Source organism: Zalophus californianus, chromosome 9 (genome assembly GCF_009762305.2).
Source record: "Zalophus californianus isolate mZalCal1 chromosome 9, mZalCal1.pri.v2, whole genome shotgun sequence".
Taxonomy (NCBI): Eukaryota; Metazoa; Chordata; class Mammalia; order Carnivora; family Otariidae; genus Zalophus; species Zalophus californianus.
This window is the reverse complement of record NC_045603.1, coordinates 12,401,870-12,421,301: the sequence shown is the minus strand read 5'-3', so window position 1 is coordinate 12,421,301 and position 19,432 is coordinate 12,401,870. Positions and strand designations below refer to the sequence as shown.

Genomic DNA, 19,432 nt, shown 5'->3' with positions numbered 1-19,432 from the left:
CTGTGGCAAAGGGGATAAAAAATTTCCAGTTGTTCCTCCTCGACAGTGGGAATGGAAAAGAAGGGAAGAGAGATTATGCTGCTGGAGAACGCCGAGTTTTGCCAAATCTGTTTTTCAAGCTAGGCTGGGTATCTGGTCGTGAATTTTCGCAAATTTTAAGCATTGCCAAGGGATGAGAAATCTACAACGAAAAAAGGTATCACCCTTTGGGTCTAAGAAAACATCCTTGAGTCGCAAGGATGGGACGATTTCGGGCCCAGCGTTGACTTATTTCTGACATCTCCAACGTCAGGAGGGTGTGTGACAGGGAGGGCTGGGCGCAGAGGGCAGCGGGCTCCCGCCGGGTGCGACGACGGCTTTTGGAACCCCCAGATCTTCCTGGCCCTGGCTCTGCAGGCGGTCATTTTCCCAGAAGACTTGTAAAAAGGCTCGAGGGGTGTACACGGGAAGCCCTCGCACGCACTCGCCGCCCGGGCCGGAAGGCTTCCCCGCCGCCATCTTTGCGCCCGCCGCGCCGCCGCTTCCTCCCGGGGCAGAAGTTTCGCGCCAAATTGTCCGGCCTGCAAAATGGAGCCCGGAAGGAGGCCAGGGGCATGACGTCATGCGCCCCGCAGCCAATCCGCTCCGGTGGCCTGCCCGGGAGGCGGTGCTCGCGGGCGCAGAGCGGTCCAATCGCTGGCTGCGGGACCCCGGCGAGCCAATCGGGGCGCAGCGGCTGCGGCGTCCGAACGCGGCGTCTCGTTTTTCCCGCGAAACTCGGCGGCAGGGTGTGGACGTTCTTGTGTGTCTGGGTCCCGGGAGTGCGGGAACGGGGAGGTGAGACCGGCGGGCCTGGGGGTGGGTGGGGGTCGGGGAGTGTGCAGGCGTTCGCCCTTGAGGGCGCAGCCGGTGGGCAGGGTCTCTCCTCTGGGAGGGCCGGGGTCCCCCCGCCCCGCGTTGGGAGCGAGCCCCCGGCCTGCTCCAGCTGCTTGTCCCCGCGCCAGGCGCAGTCATGTCGGGCTTCGACGACCTCGGCATCTTCTACAGCGACAGCTTCGGGGGGGACACCGCGGCCGACGAGGGGCAGGCCCGCAAATCGCAGCTGCAGAGGCGCTTCAAGGAGTTCCTGCGCCAGTACCGAGTGGGCACCGACCGCACCGGCTTCACCTTCAAATACAGGTGCGGGCTGGGGCGGGCCCGGAGGGAAGGTGGGCATGCACACTCCCGGGTGAGGAGCAAACACACCCAGTGCGAACACGCCTCTGCACTCAGAGCCTTTTAGTGTCCTCGAGCTGGGATGGGGACGCGGGCCCAGAGAGGTGAAGGAGGCTGTCCTAGGTCTGAGGATTTGGGTCCCAGCCGAAGCGTCATCCCGGCCGCACCGGTGTGACATTTGGTTTTGTACATTTTATACCTGAAGTTAACTTTCGAGTGGCCACCTGTTGAGTGGGCCCCTAACAACCATCTAGAAGTTCTTGGGCCCTTTGGTTCTTTATCCAGGACTCGCTCTTCACGCCCTTCTTGTTTTCCTGTGTCCTGTCTCTATGATGTCTCCTAAACTCTCTGCGTGTGCCAAAAGTGAAGATGGTGGTCAGGGTTTACTTCTATTTCACTTACGCATTCATTCCAGTCTTGCAACTTCTGTTGATCAGCACCTGCCGTGTGCCAGGCACTGTTCAGGTGCTGGGCTAACCACCGAACCTGCTCTTAGTCATGGTCTAACCTGTGGCATCATGCCGAATACTCATAGGCCCAGCCTCTATCTCTAGCACCTTAAAATGCAGAGAAAGGTGAATTTGTGGGTCCAGGCTTGGGCGTGGCCAATTACTAGCTGAGTGACTTCAAGTAACGGACTCTCTGTGTCATCAGTAAATGGGAGCAGTTCTGCCTCCCATTTGTTCATGTACCAGCTGACATCGACCATGTGTGTGCCAGGCATTGTGTCTAGGCACTGAAGATACGGAGGTGAAGAGACTCCGTACTGCTCGCTCTTTAGAAGCTCATAGGTCAGTGAAGCTCCTAAGTCAGTGGGGGCAAGGCATAGAGGTGAAGAGATAAGTTACAAGGTGACAGTTGCCTCAAAGGAGGAACATAAAAGGGGAGTGAAGGAGGGCTTTCAGAGGAGCCCAGGTTGACCCTCGGCTGAGAGAAGAGTTTCAGGCGTGGAGGGCATTTCTGGTAGGAGCAGTTGCATGTCTGGGTGGAGAGTATGGCTGGCCTGTTAATAGCAAGGTGCTTTCTGGGCCAGGATGGCCGTTCCGTGTGGTCCTGGGACATAAGGTCGGAGGGGATGAGGTCTGAGATGAGTCTGAGGAGAGGGCTCTGCGTAGCATAGGTCAGTGGTCCCTAAGTGTGTTTTGGGACAATAGTCCCATGGGATGCTCTGTAAAAAGTCCATCTGGTGGTTGATAAGACAGACACGCTGTTATGTGTGGTCTCCAAGTTTGAGGTTTGTGCTTTGTTGGTCTCTGAGAGAAACTAAAAGGCTCCAGGAGTCCTGCAGGGAAAGAACGGAGTCTCCCAAACTGACCTGTGCACACAGCCCTCTCTTTTAAGTGTTGAAATCTCCTTCAACCATCTTGTGGACTGTTTCCACAGAGCTGTTTTTGGAGGATGCCTCTATGGGCAGCAGGGAGCCTCCGTAGGGTTATGTCACAGAGCCATCTGGACCTCGATGTGTGTTTGGGAAGAGGAGTGGGGGTAGTGGTGGTGATGGTGCGGGCAAATATGGGGTGTAGGTGCACCTCAGCCAGTGTTGATTTCCTCTTCTTTGCACCCTGCCCTGCCCCCACCCTGCTACCTTCCCACACCAGGGATGAGCTCAAGCGCCATTACAATCTGGGGGAGTACTGGGTCGAAGTGGAGATGGAAGACCTGGCCAGCTTCGACGAGGACCTGGCTGACTACTTGTACAAGCAGCCGGCCGAGCACTTGCAGCTGGTGAGTGGGACCCCATCCCTGAATCCCCCAGGGCTGGGCACCTGTTCTGGTCACCAACAGTTGTCGCCTTCCTCTTCTCCAGCTAGAGGAAGCTGCCAAGGAGGTGGCTGATGAGGTGACCCGGCCCCGGCCCACGGGCGAGGAGGTGCTCCAGGACATTCAGGTCATGCTCAAGTCGGATGCCAGCCCATCCAGCATTCGTAGTCTCAAGGTGGGTCCACTTAGAGGCTGGTCGGAGGGTGACAGTGGCTGCTGCATGGTGTGTAGGAGCTTCAGACACGGGCAGACCTGAGTGCCAGCTGTGTGACCCTGAGCAGCTCACTCAGCCTCTCTGAGCCCGTTTCTTCCCTGGTAAAATTAACTCACTGGACAAGTGAGCTCCTCCTGTGGACAAGGCGTCGAGTCGGGTCACGGAGAAACAATGTTGAACTAAACAAGTTCCTGTTGGGGGACACCTGAGTAAACCAGCGAATGTCACCCGTGATGGTTGTAGACGATCGTAAGTGCAGTGTAGGAAATTGGGGTGAGGGGGTCGTCCTCTGCCTCTGGGAAAGACAGAGAAGGCTTCCTTGGTGGAGAACCACCTGAGCGGGCAGACAGCTGGGAGATCACGCTAGGGAGGGGGAGGATAGCTCTTGCAAAGCCTGAGGGGCGAGGAGGGCTTGGTATGTTCAAGGCCGTGTTGAAGGACAGCCAGCGTGGCTAAAGAGTGATCGGGAAGCAGGAGGGGTCGACAGAGCCAGCTGTCATCCAGGTGTGTGTTTGTTTATTTATTTATTTATTTATTTATTTATTTTGAAGATCTTATTTATTTGACAGAGACAGAGAGAGAGGGAACACAGGCGGGGAGAGGGAGAAGCAGGCTTCCCACCGAGCAGGGAGCCCGATGCAGGACTTGATCCCAGGACGCTGGGATCATGACCTGAGCCGAAGGCAGACGCTTAACGACTGAGCCACCCAGGCGTCCCCAGGTGTATGTTTTCTTAAAGGTTTTATTTATTTGAGAGCCAGTGCAAGTGAGCCGATGCGTGGGGGGAGGAGCAAGGGGGAGAGACAAGCACACTAGATTCCCCACTCATCACAGAGCTCAGAGTGGGGACCGATCATGACCTGATCCTGAGCTGAAAGCAAGAGTCAGTCGTCCAGTTGACTGAGCCATCCAGGGGTGCCCCTGGTGTTGATTTGTTTTAATCGACAAATACTAAAGACTGCTACGCCCCAGGTGCTGGACTAGACCCTGACTGTAAACGGATGGGACTTGCTTCTCACAGAGCTTTTGAGGGGAGAGCCAGGTAAGGGACATCGTGATGGCTTCAGGAGCCATGTATAGTTATGAAGAAAAGCGGAACGAGCTAAACATGACAATGGCCAAGGGAGGTAGATGGTGGTCAGAAGAGGCCTCCGATGAAGTGATGTTGGAGTGAGTCTGAGTGATGCGTCGTCAGCTGCATGACAGCCCAAGGGAAGAGCATTCCAGGCTCAGGGAGAAGCAGGTGCAAAGGCAATGAGGTAGGGACAGTGGCATGCTTCATGGAATAAGAAGAAGCCAGTGTGACCGGACCCCAGTGAGCGTGAGGGTTGGGGGAAGGGGGAAGAGGCTTGAGGGCCAGGGCCTCTCCAGCCATGGGAAGGAGCTTGGATTCTGTAGGAAGCACAGTAGGAAAGCAGCAGATGTTTAAGTAGAATGGGCCGATTCCATTTGCAAACAGTCCTTCTGGCTGCCACGTGGAGAATTGATAAAGTAGCAGGAGAGCAGTGAGCGGGAAGTGATGCTGGTCAGGACGTTAGTGGTTGTCATGGGGCTCTTGTTAGAATCTAGGGAAGTGATGCACATGCCTTTGCTCGGCGCGCTCCACAATGGGGCCCTCGTGTCACCCATTTAGCTAATGGCACCTCCTCGTCATGTGTTGCACGCAGAGGGCATGCTCTGGTCTTTGCTTGTGTCCCTACATCCTGCAGCTCTTTTGGGGCCCCTGTCAGGCCGCCTTTGTTTCACACAATGGCAGGTGGTTCCAGAAGCAGGGTGGTGGGCTCTGGAGCTTGTGAGTTTTATCTGTCTTTTTCCAGCACCAGGGAGGGGCTCCGTGACGATGTTTGGAATCGAGTTCAGTGTCACGCATTTGCCTCTTTGTGGAAGTGGCATTGGACCTGCTTTGGGGGGCCAGCTGTTTGGTCAGGGAGTCAAGCCTCAGCTCCCCCCAGGGACACGCTTCCTACTCTCAGACTTGTTGGAGGACGCAGTGAACGGCCTGTTTCAGCTGATGGGTTTCCTGTGATCTGGGAGGATCCCCCTCTAGAAGGGTCACTTGGGATGGCTTGGAGGGGCTGAGGCAACCCCTGTCCTTTCCAGCTCGGGATTCTGGAGCGCCAGGATACCTGCAGCTTTGTAGCTTGTGTTCTAAAAAACCATGCTCTGCGGCGGCTCCAACAGTTCTGTGTCCCTGGGTCATGGCAGTCCCCATCTGCCCTTACGTGTCGCAGAGGGGCCAGCCTCCTTCCTTCTCCGCCTGCCATGTCCCAGGCTGCATGAACCCGTAGGCTGCCCGTCCCAGAGAAGCCACTGGGAACGGGAAGAAAGTGATGAAAGGAACTTTTCTTGTTTTTTGTCTTAATGGAAAATTACACACGGAAATAGAATAGTGGAACGAATCTCACATACCTTCACCTGGGTTTAATGGTTAACATTTTGCTTTATTTGCTATTTTTTTTTTTTTTCGGTAAAGTACTGTTTTTCAATTTTTTAAGAGAGCGAGTATGCACACCCACGAACGAGGGAAGGGGCGGAGGGAGAGGGAGAAAGCAGACTCTCCCCGTTGAGTGCAGAGCCTGGTGTGGGGCTCGATCCCAGGACTCCGAGATCATGACCAGAGCCAAAGTCAGACACTTAACCGACTGAGCCTCCCAGGCGAACTTGTTAAATTTTAGGTAAATTACAGAAGTGCCACTGTGTCCCTAAATACTTCAGCATGCACTAGAAAAAGATTTTCTAGAAGTGTGAGGGTTTTTTTTTTTTTTTAAATTAAGTAGGTTCCACGCACACTGTGGAGCTTGAACTCAAGACCCTGAGATCAAGAGTCACATGCTCTTCCGACTGAGCCAGCCAGGCACCCCAGAAAAAGAGTTTTTTATCGTAATCTCCATTGTCCCTGTCTCCCTTTAACCAACCGTGCTCTTGATGGCTCTTTTGCAGTCGGACATGATGTCGCACCTGGTGAAGATCCCTGGCATCATCATCTCGGCGTCCGGGGTCCGCGCCAAGGCCACCCGCATCTCCATCCAGTGCCGGAGCTGCCGCAACACGCTCAGCAACATCGCCATGCGCCCGGGCCTGGAGGGCTACGCCCTGCCTAGGAAGTGCAACACGTGAGTGGGCCTTGCGGGGCCCAGCGGCTAGGGTGGGGGGTGACATCTGGGGGGAGATGGGGGAAGGGGGAGGACCGGCCTGCAGCAGGGCACGTGTCCTGTGGGAGTGGCACAGGCCGGTGCGCTGGGGCTCAGGGCTGGTATCCTCCATTGGCGAGTTCTGTCCCCACCAGGACGCCCAGACAGTCTTTGTGGGGAACCCAGGGTTGGGAGGGAAAAGCAGTCCAGTGGAATGAGTCTGTCTGGAGGCTTGCTGGGGCGGCTGGCCCAGGAACATGGCACGCTTGCACATTTACACATTGCTGTGGACCACGTTTGCTCTGCAGAGGCGGAGAGTATGTGGCCTCTTGGCCCCTAAGACCAAAGGTTTGCTCTCTGGCCCCTTACAGGAAATGATCTCCACCCTTGATCGGAAGGGCCTGCCCCCTCTCTCACATTGCTCCTTGGCCTCTGCTGGTCCCCCTCAGCTTCCTGACCTAAATGTTGCAGTGCTCTGGGGCTTAGCTACGCTGCTTTCTTTCTGCACTCGCTCCCTGGGTGATCTCGGGCTTTAAAGATGGTCCACGTGCAGAGGACACTCACACATGTGTCTCCCCTGAACTCCAGGGTTGGATCCAGCTGCCGGCCGGCAGCCGGATGTCCCCATGTAGGTGTCCAGTGGACGTTGCAGATTTGAACCCACCCCACACAGACCTGACCTCCATCCCACCCCCAGATCTCCCCTTCCACAGAACCTCCCCTGCACCCCAGTTGGAGGCACCATCTTTTCAGGTGCTCAGGCCCAAATCCTCGGTCTCAGAGTGTTTCTTCCTACTTGGATCCAGACAACTGAGAAGTCCTTTGGCTCTGCTCCTAAGATCGCACGTAGAGAATCAGGCTCTTTCTCACCACCTGGGCACGTCTGCCTTGCTCCATGCTGCTGTGCTCCCTCGCTTGGAGTGGTCGTCCTCAGTCTCGTCTCCACCCCGCAGCTGGTGGAGAGGACTCTTTGTCCTGCAGGTGACCCAGTCGTTTCCATGTTATCCAAAGCCAGGCGCTGTCCTGGCAGGCACGGCCCTCCGTGGTCCTCCTCGCGCTCTCTGGGCCCAGCCTCGCTGCCTCGCTCCTGTTCCTGGGATCACTGAGCACACTTCTGGCACAGGGCCTTTGAACGTGCTATTTCCTCTGCCCTCTGCCCTCCGCAGTCCTTGGTCTCCCTTCAGTCAGCTTTCTCTAACGTCATCTCCCAGAGGTTCCTCCATCTTAGACTCGGTGCACGCATACCCGGTCACTCTTCCCCACCCACCCGACAGCATGGGGCACTGCTGTCGTTCTGTCACTCGGCCATTTGTCGGCTGGCTTTTTTCAGTCTCCCCGGCCCCTGACGAGAACGTGGGCCCCGTAAGAGCAGGGACTTCTGTTCCTGCTGGGTCCCTGGCCTGTAGAACAAGGTCTGGCACGGACTGAGTGCTTTGCAATAACACCGTTACGGTAGTTGAACCGTGACTCCATTGCTTGGAGGTAAAGAGAGGCCTAGACCCTGAGAATGGTCTGTAGGTGCCCAGACCCTCACCACGAGACCCTGGGATTTGAGTGGGGGTTTCGTGAGGTCATTGGTGAGTTGGCCCCTCTCCCTGTGGGGCTACTGAGACCCTCATGGGGTTTGAGAGCGTGACTTGTCTGTGTCCCATAAATTAATGGAGGAGCCAGGCCTGCAGCAGACCTTCGCACTCCTGGTCTGGTTCGTGGTCCCCCGCAGAGCTGCCCTCTTCTTAAGGGTCTTGTCAGGCTTATCCCAGAGACCCTCGACTTGCTGCTGGCCGGGTCTTGGTGCCGACTCCTCGGATGGGCTCCCTGGGCTTCGGGTTCTCAGGGGAGCTCTGGTGACCCTTCCTCCTCCCCACCCCCGTACAGGGACCAAGCCGGGCGCCCCAAGTGCCCACTGGACCCATATTTTATCATGCCTGACAAGTGCAAGTGTGTGGACTTCCAGACCCTCAAGCTTCAGGAGCTGCCTGACGCAGTGCCTCATGGCGAGATGCCCAGACACATGCAGCTCTATTGTGACAGGTGAAGCGGGCAAGGGCTGGGGCTGGGGGTGGGCGTCCGCGGGGGCGGGTGGCGCTGGCCGAGGCCCGGTGAGCACGGTGGGAGCAGAGGATGGCTCGGTCGGGAGCACTTGTTCACTGGAACGCCGGTGCTTCCCATACGTTTCCGCTCGCTCTTCTTCCCGAAATTGGCAAGGCACTTAGCCCCCGCTCGGCAGTTCCAGAGCCCCCCGGAACTCTGAGAGGCTGATGGCTTCGTGAGCTTGGAGCCCGGGCCCTGTCGTGAGAGTTCCTGCAGCTGCAGCTTGGAGAGCTTCTGCTTGCCTGATGCCCTGCCCTGCCCATGCGCGGGGCTTTCTGATAACGTCGTTCCTTGGATTTTGCTGAACGGTTGGGAAGGAGGAGAGGTGCTCGGCTGGGGTCTGGTCCTCCCGTGGCCACCTGGGAGGAAGGCTTGGAGATGTGACCGGGGTGCCGCAGCTGGATGTGCTTGCAGGTGTTCCGTGCTGCGTGTTTTCCTGAGGAGTGGGTCCAGAGCTCTTGTTAGCTTTGTCAGTAACGGTGGAAGTGTGGAGGAGCCCGACGGTAGCGAGTTAAGTGAGCTGGCGAAGGCTCAAGTTTCCTCAGCAGTAAAACGGACGTGATGACTGTCCTTAATCTCTAGTTAGGCTGCCGGGAGATGTTAATTGGAAAATGCACCTGTCTCGTACCGGTCCTTAATACAAATTAAGTACTTGGTGTTTGTTAGGTTGTTCTCTATGCAGTCTAATCCAGACGTAAGAGGTGGTGTATGGGAAGGGGCTCCTGGGAGGAGGCTCAGTCATTTAACTGCCTGACTCCTGATTTCGGCTCAGGTCATGATCTCAGGGTCGTGAGATCGAGCCCTGTGTCGGGCTCCGCACCAGGCATGGAGCCTGCTGAAGATACTCTCTTCCCGTCTCCAAAATAAAGAAGAAAAACAAAGTGGTGCATGGGAAGGGGCGCCCTAGGATCCTCTCAGGGCTGAAACCGTGACAGTGACGCTCTTTTGTGGGATGTGACTCTGGCATGTAAAGCACGTTTGGGTCTGTTTCCTTACTTGATCCCACAGTATGAGCAGGTCCGGTCACACTATCGCTGCCCCCCTCCCCTTCCCTCAAGCTCAGAGAGGTGCGGTGACGACTTTTTTTTTTTTTAAACATGGTTTGCATCTTTTTTATTTTTTTTATTTTTTAAAGATTTTATTTATTTGACAGAGAGAGACACAGTGAGAGAGGGAACACAAGCAGGGGGAGTGGGAGAGGGAGAAGCAGGCTCTCCCGCGGAGCAGGGAGCCCCCAAGGCGGGGCTCGATCCCAGGACCCTGGGACCACGACCCGAGCTGAAGGCAGACGCTTAACGACTGAGCCACCCAGGTGCCCCGGTGCGGTGACTTCTTTGAGGTCACGCAGCTTCTAAATGGCAGAGTGCAGATGCGTGCCCCAGTGTGCCCTCCGCGCCACTCTGGTTCTCACTGGAGCGACTTGGAGACTCCTTGTTGCAGTGTCTTAGTTTTGAAAAGAGGACATGGACGTCCAGAGGCAGGATGTACCTGAGCTCGTGGAGCCCCGAAGAGGCAGAAGTGGTGGTGGTGGTGGGGGGGGGGGGGCCCTTGCAGAGAGGCCAGGGGGCCTGAGGAGGAAGGCTTCCCCCGAGTTGGCCAAGGGGAGCCCCGTGGCGAGTCTGGCAGCAGATACGATGGGGATGGGGCTTCTGAAGGCTGGGGTGGGCTAGCACCAAGCCGAGAGGGGGGCCTGGGGCCCCAACCGGCAAAACAAAAGAGCTCTTGAGGGCAGGGAACGGTCAGGCCACCACCATGAGCAAGGGTGCTGAGCACCATCCCGTAGGCAGCTGAGCCACGCATGCTGGGAGGGGGGCCCTGAGGGATGGAGAGATCTGGAGTACCAAATGCTAAGGTGGACTGTGAGTGTGACAGCGTGGGTGAGAGGGTCAGGGATTCGCTGTCCCCCCCCAGGCTCTCACGTTGTTTCTCCCTCCTCCCTGTCTCCTCAGGTATCTGTGTGACAGGGTTGTCCCTGGGAACAGGGTCACCGTCATGGGCATCTACTCCATCAAGAAGTTTGGCCTGACTTCCAGCAGGGGCCGTGATAGGGTGGGTGTGGGCATCCGGAGCTCCTACATCCGTGTCCTGGGCATCCAGGTGGACACAGATGGCTCTGGTGAGTTGGCTTTGGGGTCCAGCTGTGCTATACCCTGGGCCGAGCCCTTGCTGTCTCTCTCCGGGATTATGGTCAGGCCCCCTGGCCTCCCTGTCCCCACCCTTCCCGGTGGTTCCCAAGGGCCTCGACGATCTGGCCCTCCAGCTCCTCCCACCCCCTTTCCCCTCACGCCCTGGATGGCAAGCACAGGCCCACTCCTGCCGGGGAGGGCTGGGCTCTGTCTCCCCAGGCTTGTGCCGGCTGGGCTCTGAGGCCCCGCCTTGCAGGGAGCCCTGACCCGGCTGGCCAGGGTCTGCCTCACACAGCACTCACGCGCCCTCCCTCCCTGGCCCGCCCAGGCCGCAGCTTTGCCGGGGCCGTGACCCCTCAGGAAGAGGAGGAGTTCCGGCGCCTGGCCGCCCTCCCCAATGTCTACGAGGTCATCTCCAAAAGCATCGCTCCATCCATCTTCGGGGGCACAGACATGAAGAAGGCCATCGCCTGCCTGCTGTTTGGGGGTTCCCGAAAGAGGTGGGGGTCCAGTCCCACCGGATCTGGGGATCTGGGGGTGGGGGGGGGTGACTTGGCCCATAGGAGGATGGCTGCCAGTGGTCAGGACTTGAATGTTCTTCTCATTTTCCCGGGACCCTCAGCCTTGCCTGCTCCTTCCAGGCCCTTTCCCCTACTCCGAGGCTTGCTGTCAGCCGGCTGGTGGCTAATCCATGCTCTCCTACCCGGAGGGATCCCCTCACCTGAACTAGGGGTGGACTGGAGGAGGGGGGCCAGCAGCTGCAGTGGGCAGAGCTCTGGGCTTGGAGACTGGAGACCAAAGATGAAATCTCTGCCGCTTTTTCCTGTGTGACCTTGGGCAAGAGACACCACTTCTCTGGACCCAGGTTTCCATGGGAACAGGGCAGGTGAGAACCTAGCTCTCGCAGGACAGCCCATGTCGTCTTGGAAACTAGAAAGTAGTAGAGCTAGGAAGATAACGTTACCAGTAGCTACCACATACTGGGCCTCACTGTGCACCCGGCCTTCTTGCAAGCGCTTTCGTGTGTCTGACACCTAGCCAGCCCTCACAGTCACTGTCAGAGGAAGCTCTGACCAAGCCCACTTTGGGGGTGAGGAAGTTGGGGCATGGAGAGTGAAAGGGACTTGCTGAGAGGCACATCAGTGGGGCCAGGATCCTGTCCATCTGGTGCTGGTCACACTGTGCTGTGCACGGGCCGCTGGGGGCCCCCCTTTCCTTTTCAGCCACTAGGGCTATCTGATCAGACCTTTAACGTGTGTGACCTGGCCCTGAGCGCCATGTCCTTGGCCGTCCCTGACCTGGAGGCAAGTTCTCTCCTCCATCGTTACCATGGGTGCGGCTCCGGGCACAGCTGTGAACGAGGGTCCCAAGCCCGGAGCCCTCGCCTGCCTGCTGCACCGAGGCTCGTGGTGCGGGTTGTGGGGCCCATTGCCAGCCCTCCCCGTGACCAGCCCGAGTCCCAGCCTGGCCCACTTGCCTGTCCTCCAGGCTCCCCGACGGACTCACCCGCCGAGGAGACATCAACCTGCTGATGCTGGGGGACCCAGGCACGGCCAAGTCCCAGCTGCTGAAGTTTGTGGAGAAGTGCTCTCCCATAGGGGTGAGTGCCTGGGACATGCCACTCCGCTCAGCTGCCCCCTCAGGAGGGCAGGCTGCAGCCCAGGCCACCTGGTCCCTGGGCTTTCCGTGGTGGGCCGGCTCACCAGAGTCTCTCCCTCGTTCCTCTTGGCTGCGGGTCAGGATGGCACAGAGAGGAGGAAGGGGACCAGCAGGTGTGGGGTGGTTTGGGGCGGTGCGTGGCCTGAGAGGCAGCATGGGCTTTGGGTCTCTGCCTGGCCAGTAGCTAGCTGGCTGCCGGCCTTGAGCAGGTTGCCTTATCTCTCTGAGACTTCCGTTTATCCACCTGCTAAATCATGACGTTGGTCAGCACCCGAAGATCAAGGGCCAGGCACTGCCTGCAGCGCATTGCGTAGATTTGCTGGCCTAACGTTCCACTCACTGTGCGGTGGGTGCTGTGATCCCTTTAAATAAAGGAGGAAACTGGGGTACAGAATAGCTCACTCTTGCCCAAGGTCCCATAGCGAGTAAGTGCAAGCACAGGGATTTGACCCCGAGTGTGTGGTAGGTAGGGTTCTCTGTGCAGTGATCAGTGGGCCTGGGGGCTCAGAGTGGGGCGAAGATGACCCAGCAGGACAGGGCTGTGTGGGGGGAGGTGTGGTCTGGGCGATCAGAAGTGCCAGGCGTTCATGCCATAGCCGCGTGATAGAGACCCGCAGGTGCTACTGTATGGGCCATGGGGGTGGTGTCCAGTTTTCTGGCAGCCCTGGTTAAAAAAACTAAAAGCAGATGAAACTAATTTTAATATTTTATCTAGAGTGTACTGTTTTAGCCTCTAGGTTGATATAAACACCACGGCACGCTTTACATTCTCTTTCTTTAAGCACTGTTGAAAGCGTGTGTATTTTACACTCTAAGCCCACCTCACACTGGACTTGCCAGGGTGCCAGCTTGTGGCACGCGCGTCTGTACAGAGACGACAAGGGGCTGGGGAGGGGGACGCTTCTTAGGAGTCAGGAGTCCCCATCCCGGCCCTCAGGCCTCCTGGAAGTGTGGCATTCCTCTTCTCTGGGCCGCAGTTTGCTCATCTGAGAGTGGGCCCCTGAGCGCTGCTTCATAGGGCTGTGGTGGGGCTCCGCTGACCGTGCACGTGGACGCCCCCCTGGGGCAGAACCAGGCCAGACTGGTGCCTAGGGAGGCCTTCCCACCCGCAGGGAGGAGCACAGGTTCTATTCTGGGCTCGGCAGCCAGCTTTGATGCGTGACCTTGGGCAAGCCACATCAGTCTGGGCCCTTGACTCACTGGAGCTGGATGATGTCCTGATGCCCTCTCCCCCCCGCCCCGTCCCCCAGGTGTACACCTCTGGGAAAGGCAGCAGTGCGGCCGGCCTGACAGCCTCAGTGATGAGGGACCCTTCGTCCCGGAACTTCATCATGGAAGGCGGAGCCATGGTCCTGGCCGATGGGGGGGTCGTCTGTATTGACGAGTTTGACAAGGTGGGTGTGACGGTGAGGTGGTGGCCGAAAGGTGGGTGGCACCTTGTCATGGGGCCGGAGGTGTAGCCTCCTGGGCTGGGACAGCAGAAACTGCCTCTGACTTGGAGACTGGTGTTTGGTCCTGGGCCTGTCATTAGACTGAAGTAGTTGAACCTCTCTGAGCCTCAGTTTCCCTATCTGGAGAGAGGGGAGAGGAGAGCCAAGCCCACCTGGCTCGTTATCACCAGGGCAAGAGGCCACCTGATTCCTGCCGTGGGCCAGGCATAGAGTTGGGACTTGGGACTGGTCGCTGCTGTAGTTCTTTGGCTGCCCCGCTCTCCCACCCCCTCGCCCGGGCCTCACAGATGTTTCTGCCCCACACAGATGCGGGAAGACGACCGAGTGGCGATCCATGAGGCCATGGAGCAGCAGACCATCTCTATAGCCAAGGTGCGCGGCTGCCGTCTGGCCTGGCCCGGCCACGTGGAGGGTGCTGGCCCGGGGCCGCGATCGGGCCCGGTCTCTGCTGGCTGCAGCAGCCGGCCCGTGCGAGTGTATGCATGGGAGGGACTCGTGTATGCACGGGAGACACGCATGCCTGGGTTCTCATCTCTCTTGTTTGCTCCGCTCTCTCTCCTCTCAGGCTGGGATCACCACCACTCTCAACTCCCGCTGCTCCGTCCTGGCTGCCGCCAACTCGGTGTTCGGTCGCTGGGATGAGACGAAGGGGGAGGACAACATCGACTTTATGCCCACCATCTTGTCCCGCTTTGACATGATCTTCATCGTCAAGGACGAGCACAATGAGGAGAGGGATGTGGTGCGTCTGGCGCTGGCTGGGGCCGCGGGAGCCAGGCCCACAGTTCTGGGGGAGGGTAAACAAGGGGCTTGGCGCAAAGTCCTGCCCATCAGACTTGCCTGTAAGCAGGCAGCCCGGGGCGGGGCAGGGCTGCGGCCTGCAGGGAACGCTGGACTAGGGGTCCAGAGTCCTGCCTCCTGCCGGGGCTGTGCTGCGCCGTTGGGTAAATCATTCTCTCCCTGGGGCTCAGCGCCTTGTATACGAAACAAGGGAGTTGACCTTTGCAAGTGATAGAACCCCAGCTCCGGTCAGAACGTCCCTGAAGGAACAGAATGGCTTATGTGATGGGCAAGCCTAGAGGTGTGAGGCCCACCTGGATCCAGGGCTCGATGTGCCCAGAGCTCTCTGTTTCTGCCCCTCTGCTCTGCCTCCCTTGCTGGAGACCTGTTCGCAGGCAGCTGCTCTCCTTAGGGCGGCAGATAAGGCCCTGGCAGCGGTGGGATTTTGTCTAATCAGCTCAGAGCTCACAAGGAAAGAGGGGCGTCCTCCTTTCCATGAGTTCTCAGCTTCCCTCCCTGTCTGCACAACTTCTGCGTTGGGACCTATGCTCAGGAGGGCCTGCGGGCTGACCCAGTGTCTCCTCTGCCCCCCCAGATGCTGGCCAAACACGTCATCACTCTGCACGTGAGTGCACTGACCCAGACCCAGGCCGTGGAGGGTGAGGTTGACCTGGCCAAGCTGAAGAAGTTCATTGCCTACTGCCGTGCGTGAGTCCTGGACACGGGCCCTGCGGGAGTGGGGTGGCCCAGCTCTCCTGGGGGAGAGAACCCTGAAGCCTGGGCCTGCCTCTCACACAGGGTGCTTGAGATGGGGCCCTTCTTACGGTTTTGGCTCTGCTCCTTTCTGACCTCGCATAGGTTGCTCTGTGGCTCTTGGACTGTTTCCCCATTGCTAAAACAAGGGTGTTGGCAATAGACGGTCTTACGGACCCCCGGGACTCTCCCGTGCAGGGAGGCACTGCAGTGTGGACAGTGTGACTGTGGGCTCTGGGTAACGTCCGCCCCCACCGTGTGACCTGGGGCAAGTTGGGTGACCTCTGAGCCTCTGGTGTGGCCTGGGGTCTTCCCGAGTACTGCACAGATGATTGAGAGCTTGGCAGAGCCCTGCACCGAGGAAACATTCAGGAAATGACAGCTGCGACTTCTAGTCTGTGTGTGTGTGTGTGTGTGTGTGTGTGTGTGTGTGTATGACTTCTAGTCTTATTTCGCTCGCAGATTGCCAGTAACGGTAACCATGCGTATAGTCACCATTCCGTGCCAGGCATTCCTCTTGAGTGTTTCACGTGTAACTGAGCTTTCGCCCTGTCCCAAAGCCTTTGAGGGTGCTGTAGTGAGCCATTCTACAGTTGGGGCTGAGGCAGAGAAGTGGAGGGAAAGAAAGGTTAAGTGACTCGTCCAAGGTCCTAAGCGGGAGGGAGCAGAGCCAGGATTTGAACCCAGGGACCCGGCCCCAGAGGCCACGCTGTTGCCCCCGCGCCGAGAGCCTGCACGCGCCCTCAGCTATCTCTTGGAGGTAGAAACTGAGGGCAGGGAATCTTTGGGGACCCCTCCAGTGGGAAGTGAGGCGCTGTATTCAGGTGGGTCCTGAACTCACTCCCTCCTCTGGGGTCCCGAGCACTGCACTGCCCAGCAGTCCTGGGTCCTTGTCCCGGTTCTGAATCCTTAGGGCCCCGTCTTCAGGGGCTTGGCCCCAGCTGTCTCGCCCCACCTTGATGCCACGTCCTGGGCGGCGTTGGGGAGTTGACTCCCTCCTTCTGGCCTCTGTCTTCTCATCCTCAGAATGAGGGTGGGATTAGGTGATCTCGGCATTCCCCTGAATGAGTGACTGTCACTTGGCTGGGGGACACGGTGGGTGCCCCCAGATTCCTTCCTGGCCTCGTATGACAGCTGCCCCCCACCGTCCTGCAGGAAGTGTGGCCCCCGGCTGTCGGCAGAGGCCGCAGAGAAACTGAAGAACCGGTATATCATCATGCGGAGCGGAGCCCGTCAGCATGAGCGGGACATCGACCGCCGGTCCAACATCCCCATCACCGTGCGGTGAGCAGGCGCGGGAGGGCCAGACCCAGGCGGGCTGGATGGGCCTCGGTTTACAAAGCAGGGTGTGCCTAGCAAGCCCTGGGCCAGGGTCCCTTGCTGACCACAGTCTAGGCCCGTAGTATGGGCTGTTGGTCAGGGCGGTTTTTGGGAGTATAGACAGTGGTCTCTCTGATTATACGTACTTTTTGGCTTGTTTTAAGGTTGAGAAAACCTGGAACCCTGTTTTGTGACTTTTGTTGTCTGGCTTCCCTCATTGCAGGGAAGCCTGAGGGTAGCTCATGGGAGTTACGAGACCTGGCTCCTAGACTCTGGCGTATTGTGTGACTGTAGGAAAGTTGCTTTCCTTCTCTGGACCTGTCTTCATAGTTCTTAATTTCTCTTCTTGTGCGTTTATACAGTAGAGTATAGTGATTAGGAGCTTGGACCTATCTGGGCTGCATCCTGCTGCCAGCACTGATGAGTTAGAAGTGAATTTGGCTGCATGTAATGGAAAACCCAAATAAAGTAGAGTAAGCAAATTGGAAGTTCATTTCTTTCTCATGTAAAAATGTTTGAGGGTGGGTGGTCCAGGACTGGTGTGATGGCTCCTCAGAGTCATTGGCAACTCGGGCTCGTCCTCATAGTCCAAGATGGCTGCTGGGACGTCAGCCTTCTCCTCTGTAGTCCAGGTGACAGGAGAGGAAGGAGAAGGAGGGCCTATCTTTTCAGGACATTTCCTGAAATCCCCACAAAACGTTTGAACTTAGAACTTCTCGGTCACACCTTAGTCACATGGACGCAGCTAGATGTAGGAGAGGCCGGGAAATGTGTTTAGCTGGGTGCCACGTGTTGGAGTCAAAATCGGTTCCATTACTGAGGAGGAAAGGGAGACGGGTCATGGGGACCGCAGGCAGTCTCCCCATGGCCTTCCTATGTTGGGCAGGCACCTCCCTGACAGTTTCGTGGGTCGGGGGCGGGGAGTGAGCTGAGGCCACCCCGTCACTCCCGTGCAGGCAGCTGGAGGCCATCGTGCGCATCGCCGAGGCCCTCAGCAAGATGAAGCTGCAGCCCTTCGCCACGGAGGCCGACGTGGAGGAGGCTCTGCGGCTCTTCCAGGTGTCTACGCTGGACGCTGCCTTGTCCGGCACTCTGTCAGGTGAGCACACGCGGGGGCAGGGGCCGAGGGTCCCGGGGGGCCGGGCGCCATCCTGGAGGCCTGGAGCGTTGGTTGATCCTGTGTGGTTGCCCACTGTCTCTGAGCTTCCTCTTGGTGGTCAGCCGCCCTTCCCCGTTCTGCCCCCAGCCATTTTCCTGCCAGATGAGAAGCAGCAGCTTCTCTTCCAGACCCTTGAACGCAACCGTCTGGACCCTGTTAATCGTTAAGGATTGTAATTTTGTCATTGTCTGAGAACGCTAGCACTCTGCTTGTGAGCTCATAACGATTTTGAGCGCTTCCAAAGCTCTTTCCCTCATTCGACTTCCAGCTGCCTTCCAGAAGCCAGCTGGACACTTAGAAATAAGACAGACACTCAGAGGCCTTCTCGTGGTGCCAGGATGGCCGTTTGCTTAGCTAGAATGCAGATCTCTCAACCCGTAGGCCGGTGTCGGTCAAACTGCTGTCAGTCCCACTGCCTGCTTCAGGCTCAGCCTTCCAACAGATTTTTCTGGAGCACTGACTGTGTGCCAGGCTCTCCTGAGATAGATCCATTCCTTCACCCAGTGGGGTGTGGTATTTGCCAGATGCCGTTCCAGGTGTTGGGGTTTAAGAGGGAATAGATCTCCAAGTCCCTGCCTTGTGGGTCTCTCATTCTAAGGTGGGGGGAGAGAGAGCAAAGGCAGATTGATCAGGTTCAGGCAGTCAAAAGTCCGGGGGGGAGGGATTCTGGTAGGCCAGGTGTGTTGGAGGAGGATTGGATGCCTCCCCATCAGGGGGTTGGTCAGGACGGCCTCACTGTGGAGGGGACATAGAGGCAGTGGTGTGAAATGAGGACGTAAGGCTCTGTGTGTGTGTGTGTTCCGGGGGGGATGTAGAGAACCCTCTAAGTAGAGGGAAGGCTCAGTGCCATGCCTCCAAGGAGGGGGCAGTCTTGGCAGGTTCAAGGGCCGGTGTGGCTGGTACCTTGGGTGGTGAGAGGGATCACTCCCACCCTCCCCTTGGCGAAGACTGTTTCTGCCCAGGAGGAGATTTCTGTCCTTTGAGACATTTGCTAACGGAGAGCTCTCTGGGATGCTGATGCATGGAGGTCAGGTGTGATTTGGGACAGTGGAATTTGAGTTGGGCCTTGTAGGCTGTGTAGGAGGTTGCCTTGCAGACCCCTTTCAACCTGGAGCCTTGAAGTCCATCCCAGTGGCTTCGCTGACTATGCCCCACGCTCTCCTTAGCTGAAACCCCAAGGCATCTGTCTGTAGGCCTTGGTCAGCAGCAGAGACTCACCCTGCATCAGTAGTTGGGAGTCAGGAGCCTCCTGCTGGCCCGGGCTCCCTGGGGTGCCTTGCCTCCCTCGTGTGTCACGGGGGGCTTCAGTTGTCTGAGATCTGTTTCTCCTGGAACTTTGTCCCTGCTGCCTGACCGGCCGGAGACCTATGTTACCAGTGTTCCCACAAGTCAGCTCCTGTCCCTCCTCAGAGCCCTCTACTGGCTGCTCCCCCAGAATCAAAGCAAAACCCGTGCCATGGCCTAGGGGTCCCCAGGACCTGACCCTTGGTCTGGCCACGTCCCCATCCCCTGGACTGGGTTTTTAACGAAGTCAGGTTTCTCCCTCCCCACACGCGCCATTCCTTCTGCCTAGAGCGTCCTTCCGCACAGGTGTGCCTCATCCCCTGGCTTCAGGGCTCTGCTGAGCCATGTGCTCAGGCCTGCGCTGTCCCCCACATGTTGTTCCCCCTTTTTTTTTTCAAGTTTTTCTTCTGAGTCCTCTTTCTTGGCTCAGGGGCCTTGTCTCTCCAGGTCTCTGCCCCACCACAGGCAGACTGAGATCCGTGGCACCCCGTTCCCACCCAGCTGTCTCT

General features: G+C 57.9%; 1 protein-coding gene across 2 annotated transcripts in view; it reads left to right on the top strand.

Annotated features, from left to right (window-relative positions):
- The first annotated feature begins 709 nt into the window (after nucleotides 1–709).
- The window catches only part of MCM5 (minichromosome maintenance complex component 5), a 28,940-nt gene continuing 10,217 nt past the window's right edge, over nucleotides 710–19,432 (top strand). For both annotated transcript variants that reach the window (XM_027595436.2, XM_027595435.2), the window contains exons 1-15: nucleotides 710–816; nucleotides 984–1,158; nucleotides 2,793–2,919; nucleotides 3,002–3,130; nucleotides 6,110–6,282; nucleotides 8,176–8,331; nucleotides 10,341–10,507; nucleotides 10,846–11,017; nucleotides 12,006–12,117; nucleotides 13,427–13,570; nucleotides 13,934–13,999; nucleotides 14,193–14,369; nucleotides 15,003–15,115; nucleotides 16,316–16,444; nucleotides 17,437–17,579. In XM_027595436.2, coding sequence (XP_027451237.1) covers nucleotides 992–1,158; nucleotides 2,793–2,919; nucleotides 3,002–3,130; nucleotides 6,110–6,282; nucleotides 8,176–8,331; nucleotides 10,341–10,507; nucleotides 10,846–11,017; nucleotides 12,006–12,117; nucleotides 13,427–13,570; nucleotides 13,934–13,999; nucleotides 14,193–14,369; nucleotides 15,003–15,115; nucleotides 16,316–16,444; nucleotides 17,437–17,579 — 1,975 coding nt within the window. In that variant the 5' untranslated portion in view covers nucleotides 710–816; nucleotides 984–991. The remainder of the gene's footprint in view (nucleotides 817–983; nucleotides 1,159–2,792; nucleotides 2,920–3,001; nucleotides 3,131–6,109; nucleotides 6,283–8,175; nucleotides 8,332–10,340; nucleotides 10,508–10,845; nucleotides 11,018–12,005; nucleotides 12,118–13,426; nucleotides 13,571–13,933; nucleotides 14,000–14,192; nucleotides 14,370–15,002; nucleotides 15,116–16,315; nucleotides 16,445–17,436; nucleotides 17,580–19,432) is intronic.